Source organism: Acanthopagrus latus, chromosome 22 (genome assembly GCF_904848185.1).
Source record: "Acanthopagrus latus isolate v.2019 chromosome 22, fAcaLat1.1, whole genome shotgun sequence".
In the NCBI taxonomy this organism is placed as follows: domain Eukaryota; kingdom Metazoa; phylum Chordata; class Actinopteri; order Spariformes; family Sparidae; genus Acanthopagrus; species Acanthopagrus latus.
The window spans coordinates 9,805,677-9,819,383 of NC_051060.1; the positions used below are offsets into that span (position 1 = coordinate 9,805,677).

The 13,707-nt window shown below is 39.1% G+C and overlaps 1 protein-coding gene across 2 annotated transcripts in view; it reads right to left on the bottom strand.

Annotated features, from left to right (window-relative positions):
• nudt14 (nudix (nucleoside diphosphate linked moiety X)-type motif 14) overlaps positions 1-13,707 on the bottom strand; it is a 26,727-nt gene continuing 13,020 nt past the window's right edge. The window contains exons 3-6 of one of the 2 annotated variants that reach the window (XM_037087007.1): positions 10,187-10,251; positions 8,673-8,976; positions 6,869-6,951; positions 1-2,106 (exon numbers count right to left, since the gene is read on the bottom strand). In XM_037087007.1, coding sequence (XP_036942902.1) covers positions 2,060-2,106; positions 6,869-6,951; positions 8,673-8,976; positions 10,187-10,251 — 499 coding nt within the window. In that variant the 3' untranslated portion in view covers positions 1-2,059. Of the gene's footprint in view, positions 6,952-8,672; positions 8,977-10,186; positions 10,252-13,707 lie in introns of both variants that reach the window. The other variant, XM_037087006.1, reaches the window with a different exon arrangement.

The following is a 13,707-nucleotide window of genomic DNA, read 5'->3' on the forward strand; positions in this document are numbered from 1 at the left end:
TGACATTTTGGGCATCAAACCCATTTTATTTCAACTTAATGCAGTTTAATTCAACACAGTTAGTGCACATGCAAAGTATCATATTTAAATATATATTGTATGTTTGTACCAAGTGTCATATTTTAAAAGTTAAATATTTTAACATTTAGGTAATAAATTAACAAAATTGAAACATTAATTAAAACACTGCCCACAATGAGTATACACTTTTATAATAAAGCATAAAATACATGATAAGTTCGTAAAACTGCAATGTTCATGTTTGCACTTTTCTTTTTTCCCAGAAAACTTTTTTTTAAAACAAAAATTCAGTGTAAGACACCAGAAGAAAAAAAAAATCACAATTGGACAAATTTCTTTTATGTCTTTACCATGAGAAAAATTCTAATACTTCTTCCACTTAAAGGTATTATGTGTAGGATCTTCACTAAATATCTCACTACTAATAGAATAACATATGTGCTACACATTATCGTCACAATGAAAGGCTTAACAGAAGCAAGTCTGATTATTTCCCCACCTTTTGCTTCTGAAGATTCAGCCAGCAGCAGCTGCCAATAAAGAAGCAAAAGTGACCGACTTCTCCAAAATCAAAAGTCCTGTTTCCAGGACTCGTGAGCAAATCAAGAATCACTAAATGTTTAATGAAACACATGAATATTGAGCAAATCACCAGAGGTAATGTTTGAACTGTCACATCCGTGGTCGAAGTTATAATTTTAACAGTAACACACCTTTAATTAGAGAATACTACACATAGCACCTTTAAAAACATGTTCATGATTAACTGTTGCTCAGCTCATGATCATTTTAATTTACAGTAAGAAATTGTCAAACAGTGCACAAACAGAAGAAAAACAAAAAAACAATCACAGTTGAAGAAGTAACTACAGCATAGCCATGGGGGTACATCTATAAAAGTCTGGTACTGATGAATTAAGTATTCTGTCCCAGAGGACCACTGAGTTTTGACTTTTCTGACATGTTTGCTGAGAATTTGATATGTCAGCGTCTCAGAAGAAAGCAAATGGACACAATATATTTTCTTCATGTGCCTGAGTGATGGAGGTAGAAATGTCCAATGCCGGGCTAATGGTTAATATCCAGCATAGGCAAGTGTGAATTATACCATTTACTTACCTCAAATATTTGTTATTCTTATTAGAAGAAGCATATGGCTTACCAGTGGCACAGTCTGCAACCTCACTCTGGACTGTCACTGTGTGTTTACTTTCGTCGTAGAACGGCAGATCAGGCTTGTCGCGGTGGGTCACTTAAAGGAAAAGTTTGAGATTTTGGGAAATATGCTGATTTACTACATTAAGTTAAATGGGAAGATTCTACAGTAAATATGGAGTTACAGCCTACAACTAGTTAGCTTAGCTTAGCACAAAGACTGCAAACAGAGGAAAACTGCTAGCCAAATATAAAGCTCACATTAGCACCCTATGTTTTGTTTGTTTACTCAGTACAAAAACCAAAGTGTAAAGGAAGAATGTTATCTTTCACTGGGCGTTTTTGGCCAGGAGCAGTTTCAATGGCAACCGGGCCATGATCCAGGAGGTTCCTGGTCCTGACCAAGAAATAGATATGAACACCCTGAAAAACTTTTTATGTTTGTACACTTCAATTGATGGAGTTATTAAAAAAAAACAGGATAAACTTGTTAGTTGGTGAGCTTTAGAGATGCTGGTAGGTATATTTTGTTAACCTCTTCGTGTTTTGAGTCGTCATGCTAAGCTAAGTAAGCCAGTTGCTGATTGTTGCTTTATATTTAGCATACAGACACAAGAGTTAGGAGTCTATTTTCTTGGCTAACTCTCAGGAAAAAAAGGAAATATTCCACATCTTCCGAAATGTCAAACCTCTCCCTTAAGTCCCTCCAAGAGCACTAAAGAACAATCACCAGTGTTCCTTACTGTTATATGGCTTCCTTCAGAGTAAAGTCAACACTATGTTTGGCTTCAAACTCAGATTTGAGCAATTTACACAAAGAAAAAACACACATGAAATTGAAACGAAACACCATTATAAAACGTATCCATTACTTATGAATAGCTTATAACAGTTGCTGTCTGGGGTCCTTGAGTGGGCTGTTGGGGTCCCCTAGTAAAATGAGAATTACAGTATTATAACTTTTATCACATTTGGAAGTAGGAAGGGGAGAAACACGGTTGGCTGTTTTGACTGATTGTTATGTATAGTGATCCAAATGTGATCAATGACTGACTATGAAGACTATTTTTCTTTTTACAGTCTTCAAACTGAAAAATAATAAGATTCTGAGAGACGAAGTTATCCTCTCAAACTGTTGGTCTACAGTCTGATGTGGGTCTTTTGTGTGGGTCCTTGGCATACAATGTTTGGAAACCCCTAAAATAACCGAGAATAAAATAGACTACGGGTCCGATAATAGATCAACATGTTGACTTTGAGTTTTGACTCCGCAGGCTGAACAAACATAAACAGACCTCAAATAAAAACTTCCATCATTTACTTAACGCTCATATGGAGACGCAGGCTGAACCAGCTGAACCTGAAGTGCTTGAGTTTCTTTTGGCAACCAAATTCTCTGTAACAATTGGGTTCAACTCACAGCATGGTTAGATGTTAAGAGTTGTTCCCTCCCACTTGCAGCTGCTATCTGTTTCTATAAATGTCATTTTTGTTTTCAATGTGTCAGTCATTAAGGCAACCGTTCGCCCTCGGTGATGTTCACAAAACGAGCTCCAATCTCAGATAACAGTTGGAGGAAACGTGTGGAGAAATATGCACTGGCGTTGGCTTGCTGGCTCATGCCACCCACAATGACAAGCCTATCAAAAAGGCAAAGAAAAGCCTCGTGTTTTAATAACAACTTCCCTCAAAAGAAAAAAAAAAATTGCCAAAAGAGAAGTCACGTAGCAGTTCTCCACATTTGACAGACACATAAAGTTACAGACTGACCTTCAAAGTTAAAATAGCTTCATTTTGTCACATTTTACGTCGAGCCAAATCAGAAGCAGTCGGCCTCATTTCATCAAACTGAGATTTGTGTTGATTACAGAGGAATTTCTTCTTCCATCAGCTTTGGAATGATTATGGCTAATTATTCTCCAATACGTCCTTCCAAAACAAAAGTGACCCTCATTATTTCTTATGATGGGTTCTTCTCATGCTAGATAAGAACAAGACGGTGGAAAACTGTGAACACCACTGGTTATCTTTCTGAGAGGTTCTCCAATAAACTTCTCTCAAGAGTTGAGATGTATTTGGATTTTATTCAACTGAAAGCTCAAGATTGGCACAAGGCTGGAAGTGGAGGATATAGGGAGGGAATGAGGCCACTGATCTGATGAGGATAAGGTGCCAAATAAATGACTTTCTGATATAGTAATTAGTCGAAAATATATCTTTTAAAAGACCTGTTTGTGCTGTCAGTTTACTCTACATGTCTCATTGTCTGGTGGTCATTTCAAGGTTTTCCAAAGGTGCATTTTCACAGTTTCTCCAAAGTGTCTTGATATTAAACTAGGACTGTATCTTTAGACACATCCTGTACGCATGTGAAATGTTGCATCCAGATGTACGCTTCGTAGCAACAACGCAAGAGAGAGAATCTGATCTAATGTGTTATTAATCAGGTTCGGTTGCTCCTTTGAGAGAACATCAGTCAATTTAGCAAACTTGATTTATCTTTCAAAACAAAAATCGGTATAATTCAAGCAGTTCCAGCAAACTATACAATCCTACATCAGGGAATGATCTTTGAACAAAGTAGCTCCATGATTGGGCATAGAGGGAGATCAATATGGCTTAAAGGTTCTGCATATATTACAATACAGTCTGGGTGGAAATCACTCCACACATATTTGACTCTGTGTGTGAAACCAAAGATATCTAGTCTGGTTGATTAAAATTCTCTTGACTTGGTTTGTTTGTGCAGATACGAATTATGTCTTTTCTGAGACCCCTTTTCCACCAAAATAGCTCTGGTTCCTGAACTGATACTGCTCAAGATTTTTAGAACCTTGGTGCCATCTTGAGAGCCAGCCTGCATATCCAACTGTTTTGAGCAGAATGATGGTAATCAAGTATGTGTCACCATCAGAGGGTGTCGCTTAATGCACAACAAACTGTACACTTGACATGTTCACACTTTGCGTTGAGGAAAAACTCTTTTTTGGTCGCAGCTGTAGGGCTGCATCAATCATTGATTAATCCACTGATTATATTACAACGATTAATCATGTAGTCTATCAAACCGTCTAAAACCGAAAGACTCATCATTTACTATAGTATATGACAAGAAAAGTAGTACATCCTGACATATAAAAAGCTAAAACCAGCAAATGTTGTTATTTTTGTTTGCAGCTACTTTTCTTTCAATTGATTAATCAAGTTATCGTTGCAGCTTTATCCAGCTGGGAACCAACTTTTCTGGTTCCAAACTGATCCAATTTTGGTCAAAATACTCCAGAACAGAACTGGTTCCATGTTGGTGGAAAAGGGGCTTCTGAGAACTGCTGTAAGATTCAGTATGAGGACATTAAAAACAAGGACATAAACCTAAAAGACCAAAAAACACAAGGTTTTATGGACAAAAGAAGACAAATGTTGACATTTGATTGTCAGTTATTCTTCTAGCTCCTTAAACCTTAAAGAATAAAAATAAATCCAGGACTGATGCTCGTACTAACCTCAACTAAAGTCAAATACATAAATGATAAGTTGTTTTATGGGGGAATAGAGTTTGTTCTTTTTATTTTTTCATGATTTCAACATCTGAGTTTGTTCAAAGTGGAGACTGCACTTAAAACTCACAAATAATACAGAACTTTTTCATAGTAGTCAAAAAGACCCCACAAACTTATGCTGGACGGTCTTTTTAAACTGAAATTTCACTACACATATATCTTAAAACTGCAATACTCTCCAGGAGAAGTCAAGAGGACGAGCTGAACTCTCAGGCTTGCGTAGCTGAAAATCTGCAGTGTAGTTCCCTTAATGTATAATGAGATGTGTTGTTTGTTTTAAGTGAGTGGTAATTTTCTAAAAACAGCATTATACTTGCTGCGGGTCTTGCATATTTTCAAGAAAACTATAAGGTAGGGGAATATCTTCCTTTTCACATATTAATTAGTAAATGAAGTACCAGCCCTTTATAATGAAAAAAATACTACACTATTTTAAGAACAGTAAGAACTTTGTTGATTTTAAGCTGCAAGTGATTTTGAAATATAATAATAACATGCTGGTCGTCATCACATCCAGAGATCCACTCTGAATTTGGCCAACAGTTTGACTATTTGGACCTGAGATTTTGGCAAACTGCTGTTGAGATTCACTTTGTGAGATTAGGTTTGTGTGTTTATGAGTTTAAAGTTTTTACGACACAGAACCTCCAAAATGAATTATGATCGAAGGCAATCTTTTTTTCAGATGATTTAAGTTTTTTAAATATGCTCCTAAACCTGCATTAATGTGTTCACAATGTAACTTTAACATGTGTGTTATCATGTTCATTTAATTATTTAGCCTTTAATACTGTCTTCTCTCCTATTTGTTTTTTTCTCTCCCGTTTGTCTCTACAAAGAAGATTTAAAACAAAATGAAAACTACTCTCCATATCAAATGGATTTCAGTCACTGACAAACTCACTGCAGGATTGTGCTTGAGAACAACAACACACTTAAAACCAAAATCAGGCCCTCTGTGCAGTGGCTGGTGTCTTATTTTTCTGTGAAGTGACATAGTACCTAATTCGCGTTTTTCTACTTTTATTGTTGAATGAGAAGTCTACTAATGTATCGACTGGTTTGACTTTAATGAAGATTATCTAGCGGAGTGAGAGTTGATTCCAGTGAGTGATTGTTTAGCCTGGGGTTAATATGATAAGTATTGCTTTAAAGGCTGTGGGTCAGAGAAATTAATTGAGGCATGCTTGAACAAGTGGTGGTTAAAACACATCTCGATCGTTACAAGGCCCCACCATTGACTAGCATAGTTTTTGCATTACTGGATCATGGCTTAAAGGATTACTCCACTGTTTTGTTCTTTAACTGTATCTCTATATCTTTAATGGTTGAAGTGATGAGCAGTAGAAAAAGTGTATTGTCGTATCGGATGCCAAAAATCCTGTGGCACACGTTGTCAGGCAAGTAGAAACGTCTGCATGAACTCCCGTGCAAATATTAGCATGCTAAAATGTTAGCAAGTCCAGGCTAACCACATGGCTGGTTGCAATGAATACTGGGCGTTGTAGAAATGATTGGAACGAGTTGGAATTTGACTGTGAGCAGCCAGCCAAGCGTATTCAAAATATTATTTTTCTTAAATGCAGATAACATTCAAAAGCAGTGGAGTATTCCTTTAATCAAGGGCAGGCAAATGAAATCAGTGATATGCAGCCATTTATAACAGATGGCACAATAAACGAAAAAGAAAAGAAAATCATCAAGAAGAGACAAAAGTGCCAGTGACAACCAGCTATGGCAAATTTGTTTGTAGGATTAAGACCACATATAATTCAAAAGGTAAACAGGACAAAACTTAAAGATACCTGTTGGCAACGAGACAAGGCGCCCACCTTTCATCATGTACCAATAAGCAAAAAGGCAATACAGGATGAAGAGCCATGAGGGGAGGAGTGGATGTGCTGGGCCAGTGTTTGATTGAATTTGGAATAAATGGTATAAATAGAGTTGGTTAATTAATACTAGTTACACGTTGGTGGAGATCTTGTACTTGGGAGACATGTTATTATGGAACCAGATGAAACTAAAAATGACGCCCATGGTTTTGGGTATACGCTCGTCGTAGGCAAACGTCATGGCCTCGTGCAGCGGGACTTTGACCACCTCAATGAGCTCTCCCTCCCGTGGCTCACCTCCGCCTGCGCTCACGCAGTTGTCGTCAGACACCTCGGCGTAAAACATGGTCTGCTTGGCACCTGTTACGCCAACGCCTGACCTGTGAGGGGGAAATAAAGACGATGCATTTTTAGGCATATCTTGCAATTATTCTTTAGGTCTGAAAATGTCCACACGGACAGCGCAACAACCTTATCTCAGCACAGATGCAATAGCAGTACCTTCTTCTTTATACATTTCTTTTTTCTCTTATATGCAAAACACAAAAATGGTTACCACTTCCATAAGGTAGGACACTAATAATGAAAACTGGTGTAGCAGAAAACAAAATATCATGACTTTTAGCCCCTATTATGGCTCAATCCTACACTTCTCTTAATCAAACATGATAGTGTCTTTCTTTAGACCTGTCTGGTTGACACTCGTGTTATTTTTCAGATTTCTTGCTTTCAGTTTGTAGTGTAGGCTTTCTTTTATAAATCTGTGGTTCTGAAGCCCATTAATTAATGTAGATAAGTGGTCCAAATTATTTTACTTTTCTAAATCACTTTCTTTCAACAAGGACAGATAAACACACCAACACATTGTGTGAACGTTTTGTTGTCAAAGAATGTACATTGGGGGCTATACAAAAAGTGGACCGTCAGAACTTTTATATGGTTTATGTATGTATATGTTTACAGTAAGAATAAGAGAATACAGTTTATGTATCAATATGGCTGATAAGTTAACTGATAAGCAAGTAATGTACTTTATATCTGACGAGCAAAGTGCAGTGACCTGGTTTAAAAAATATGTTGTTTTAACTCTGATTAATCGCTCTGACTTGCGCTTTATCAAAAAGATGAAACATACAGCTAAACTACCCTCATAACTAAACTTGATACGAGGTACATAGGAAAGCTGTAAAGCTCTGTCTTTAAATGGTGGTATCAAAAAAAGCATACATTCACAACCGTATTATTGAGGAAACTTAATGAGCTCAGGTTGCCACCTATCACCACATGCTGTTCTGCTGTCAAATACACCCTCATACGGGTCATGAGGGTTAAGATGATACCTATGTATTTAATGGAAGCAGCCCACACAAAACAAGTCTCATAGACAACACCAACAGAACCAGAGGAGGTGTTCAAGTCAAATCAAAAGCACGGTCATGAGAGCTGTCAGTCGCAGCTGTCCAGGTGCTGCTGTTTAATGTGGGACTGTGTTTTTTTTCCAGGAACTTCCAAATACTGTGTCACGTTATGGTGAGATAATAATATCTTGACAAAGATAGATTCTTTGTTCCTCTAATGCTCATTTCCAGTTCACTTACATAACCTCAGCATTTGTGGTTTCTATTATTTTCTCTCACTCTATAATTCTGTCTGTCACCAACCTCAGGTTATGTTTTTGATTCTTAAATAAATTTCAACCAGATATTTTCAGGTCTTATTAAAATGCATGATTTCCCCTCGGTCGCACCAGATTATTTGGTTGAGTATCACTGGAACACTTTATGTTGAGGGTTTCATGCTAGCTGGGATTGGATTTCAGAAAAGTAAGAAGCTGAAAGAAACAAAGCTGCAAATGTAGGTTATTTCTGAGAGAACATAGCTCAAGGAGGTTCAGAAATTCTAAATGAAAATGACACAAAATAGGACAACAGAAAATTAATTGGCCTGGGGCAAAAAATCCAGAGGGAATGACTAAAGCAGATATTAAAAAGACAATATCTGTCATTAAACTCTGTGTTGGGAATGGACAGGTCTGTGATTGTAAAGTACATTTAAGCCTCTACCACATGTATGTGTTAATATAGGTTCAGCACAAACTAACCTGTAAGAAGTGATCCTCTTCAGTTTAGAGGCAGGCACATCGTAGCCACACTCCTCAAGCACCTCCTGCCGGGCGATCTCCTCCAGGGAGAGGTCGGGTTTGTCCACCAGCCCGGCACAGAGCTCGTAGGTGACACCCGCTGACGCCGGGGGCCACTGAGAAGAGCTCTCCCCCTCCGAGGCCGACTGGCCCTCCTGAGACTCGGCGGCGGTGGGAGCGGCGGCTTCGGCTGCGCCCTCTTCGGTTTTTTCAGCAGACTGAGTCGGCTGCGACTTGTTCCTTTCCCACTCGCACATGTATACGGCTGTGGAGAAAAATACCGTTTTTACTAGAACTGCTTTTAAAAGATTATGATTATATGATATACACATTAACATATATTTTTCTGTACATGAAATTACAACAGTGTGTCTACTTTGTACTTTGTGCCAAAACAACTGATCCAATAATCAATTAATCAAGTGAGAGAATGAATCTTTTGTTATCATAAAATTTCTGCACTGCAGCTGTGAGGATTTGATTTGCGTGGGGGTGCTCATCATTCCGTGAACATCGGCCGCAAACTTTTTTATACCAATCACAAATCAGTTGCGGATAGTCCCAGAGTCCCAGATATACCAGCATTAGTAGTAGTGTTTTATCATGAACATACAATTTAATTTTCCATTCGTTAAAAATTAACAACATTGTAATTAATGCATCTCTTCTAAGTTCAAGGCCTAAGACAGAAGGAGATGTGCAGCTCTTTTCTGTTCCATGTAATTGAAAATTCATCACCGTCTGGGTAAACAGACAAATCCACAGGGTCCACAGTGGCAATGGCAGACTAGAAGTCGTCCAGCCCTCACCCCATTCACCTGGTTTCACCCCATCCACCCCATTCACCTGGTTTGCGCCTTTAAACTACTACCTCTACCCCAAGATGAAGAAGGAGCTCAGTGGTCAGCATTTTGACAATGAAGAATGTTTTTTTTCTGAAATGCAGAACTTACCATCTATGCCAATTCATTTCCTGGGTGAATATACTGAGCTTTTATTGGCCATGTGCTAAGAACTTGCCTCTTAACATTTATTTTCTGAGATAAACAAGCTGACCGAAATACGGTGCACACCCTGTTTAAAAACAAATGTCATTCTAGGTTGTAGACAAACTGATTTCTTTCAGATAAAGAACTGATTTGTTTCCCAACGGCAATGAGAGAGAAGAGGAAATAAATATATCAATGCCCAGACTTCCTTGAATTTAGCACACTGCGGTGTGGAACAGTCCCTGGCGACTTCTAACAAAGGAGGTTAAGGCTGCTTTGTAACGGGGCCTCTTGCGGTCTATTTATGAGTCTGCATTGTTACTAAGATTCGGGAGAATAAACAAGGAATGTAATGTACTGCTTTTTTAGTGAAAGTGCCCACAGGAAATACAACAATCTAGATCCAGCTCCTGACAAGGAGAGAGTGAGTGAAGCAGATTTGACAGTTGAAGCAGCCCCATGGTTTGTATGGTAAAAAAAACTTACCTGGACGGAACTGCTTGACAAGGACAAAACAGTGTGAGCTGGTGTTGAAGATCAGCACTGATACACTGAAGAGAAAAGAGGGGACAAAAAATGTCTAGTTTAAATAAAATCAGACAACTTTTCCTGTTTCCCTACATCATATAAGTATCTCTGTTCTGGTAATCGCTGTCGGCATATATGGCAATCTGCCTCGAGGAGGGCAGCTGGTCATGACTGGATCAGCCTTGAAAAAACACCACTTACCAAAATTAAGGGAGCACTTTAGGATAGTGAGTCGACAAATGTTATAGGCTTGTAAATCTGAAACAGAATCTTTTGAAGCTTAACCTGACAAAATAACAGAATACTGAAATCACTCTGGAAAAACAATGAGGACAAGCCACTTAAACAAAATTTGGTTGGATGTCTGGTCAGAATATCATGTCCTGCCTCGTTAATCTCTCTACACGACATTTCATGTTTGACAGTAAAAGTCGTCCAAAAACTGAAGCACATGCGGTAATCATTAAACGTCATTGGCTGTCCGCACACACAGCCGCGTTGATGGCATTTACAACCGTAACAACTCCTATGAAAAACTTCTGGCATCAGTGTGTTTTGTTCAGATTTGATGACCAGAGAGAGAAGTGAGTGTTCTCTTGAAAACAACAATGGCGGCTCCTAAAAGTTAGTGCAGCTAACAGAGAGAATTTATGTCACTGACAGAAAAGCAAAGGAAAGCACTGAAAGATGTTTTTGCTCTTTTCTTGGCTGGCTTCAGGAGAAGTTTAACTACCACCAGATCTGCTGGTAGAGCTCTCCTACTGCAGCTCTGATTGGATGATGTTTACCGTAATAGACAGATGGTTCATCCAACCACAATCCAGTATTTTTTTAAGTGCGTGCCCTTTTCCTAACAGTTTCCGAGGACATGTTACAAAACATTTGGCTGGACAAGAAGGGCAAAACACTCCAGCAGTGTATGATGAATGTTTCAGGCTAACCAACACTCTATCAGCATCCCTTATCAAGATACACCACTATCTTATTTCTTTGCGATGCTACACAGTAACAGCAGTTTTATCACATGTGATCCCTGGTTTGGCAAATCCGGGCTACCTTGGCAACAGTTTTCCAGGTACAGTATGACACATCTGCTGTAATTTTCAAACCAATGAAACGTATTACAGTATGTGATGACTTAACCTAAAGCTGCATCGTATGATAAAGAAGTCATATTATCTCACACATCACAAGATTTAGACCATAGCAGCTCTGTGCTGTTTTGTCAGATTCTAACTATTTTTCGACTGATTATGTCGCCCTACATGAGTCTCAAATCTTAAATATGTTGAGGACTAAACAAGCAGGATGTGAAGATAAAATAAGGAAAGTGAGCATTATATGGTCAACGACAGGCACCCAATGAATTGTACACACTCAGGTGGTTTACTGTCTGTGAATGTGACTGACGCGGCCGGTGGAGACTTGAGTCCTGGGTTCTGTGTTGGGAAAGCGGATGTGTCAGAGGGAGCAGGAAGCCCTGCCCTGTCTTTCCCATGGTGAGAGGGAACCAGGACATTGGTATTGCAACTTGTTTCTTGTTTCTCACTGTTGCTCCTGGTCTGAAACTGATTTAATACAGATACGTAAAGTCAAAGTCCATTATGAACATCCGGGCCATGAAAAACCCAAACTGATATTAGCGATAGCTGCAAAAGGAAGAAGTCTTTAAGGGGAATATTACCACTGAAGTGTACAAGAATGGATAAGATAATGTGGCAGATTTGGTCCAAAGGTGGGACACACAGGCCTGAGGCATGGAGGCCGTCCCCTGAGGCTAGTCTGGGTCTTGTAGTGCTGTTCCACACCATTACTGCTGTTCTACAGCTTCCCGCTAAAAAAAAATGCTCTAATGGTTAAACCAAGAAGCAGGCTAAATGGACACTCAGGACTTTTCATGCACCGTTAAGCTTTCTCTGCGGGGATTCTGGCTTGACAGCGGGAAAAGTGGGTTATGGCAGACATACGAGGTGCAGGACTAAGGTGACTACCACTTGGGCTGCAGAGCTTTTGGGATCAAGCCATTAGGCTGATTTTGTAACAAGAATAAAGTGGGTTATACGCTGTGTAATCAATCACATATTGGACACAACCAACGAGTCTAGACACACTTTTTCTTTACATTACAAAAACTTTGCCGATTGAGACATCTTTGTATGCACTCCTTTCGTTTCATATCAATCAAATACAGATGAGAGATTTTTTGTTGCTGTTGTTAGTTGATCTCATAAGACCTGAAAACATATTTTTAGAAGCTTTATTTAATTTAATGACTTGAACAAAAAAAACTGCTAGAACACAGTTTATTAAGCATCATTGCATCATATTTACTTTAATCATCTTTGAAAACTTTACAAGAGCCTTCCAGTGGGAAATTAAACTGCTTGTGTGTCTGTGTTTACAGATTGATCCAAATGAATCCCAAAAGTGCACCATCGTCATGTATTATCTGGCTGGGGATGTACTCAGACATAATCAAATTCTTCAAAGTAAGTGAAAGGCATGAAAGTGAACAAGGACCCATGAGCAAGACTCCAGAGAGTGCAGATGACATCATCTTTATGTAGCCAGTGGTCACATAAACTTCACAAACCAAAAATACTGGCTGCCATTAAAAGTCCTTTCCAGCAGTAAGCGAGCACCAGTACACAAACACTCCCATAAACACATAGGTGTCAAAATAAGAAAGCAACGGAAGTTTGTCCATCCAGTACATGTGTTTGGCAGATCTTTGAATCATCAAAGAAATGTCTGTCCAGTATTAAGATTTTAATATTGCATGTTATTAATGTTGCAGTTCTGTTGGATTTATCAGGCTGTGATCTCCAGTTCAACCTGGTTAACAGAGGCTCAGGAACTACTAGATGGAGGCCACTGACATGTGAAGGAAAAACGGTGGGTAAGACCCTTTCAGTCCCCTCGGACTTGCCCCAAGTGAAGAAGTGTAGGCCCTGACCCACCGTTGGCTGTCTGTGTATGCGGCCTTACTTTCTGTAGTTTGTCCTGCACCATAGGCACTATTTGGCCCTTGTCAGCATGACAAGTCTTTGGACTATTTACAGTGTGACACACAGACACAGGCGACGAAAGGTGCAAGAATTAACGTGTCCATCGGCATGCTGTGTTTCCATCACTGCTGATCTGAGCTGGAGCCGATAAATACCTGCAACTAGTGCAGAGTTATTTAACCCAGGATTGAATGCTGATTGTACCCAAAGGTGACAAAGGTGGTCTTAAGCTTGAGAGGAAGCTGGCATGAAATTGATTGACCACATGATTAGGAGGCCTCTAGATGGCTCCACTGTGTAGTTATTCTGGCACATTAAACCAGGAGGAGACCCAAAACATACTGTAGGGATGAAATATCCCATCTGCCCTGCCAACACCTTTGAATCCCAAGAAGGAGCAGGATAAGTGGTGGGAAATGGATAGATGATGGAAAAAAGCAGTAACCATCTGAATGGCCACTTAGAGACCAA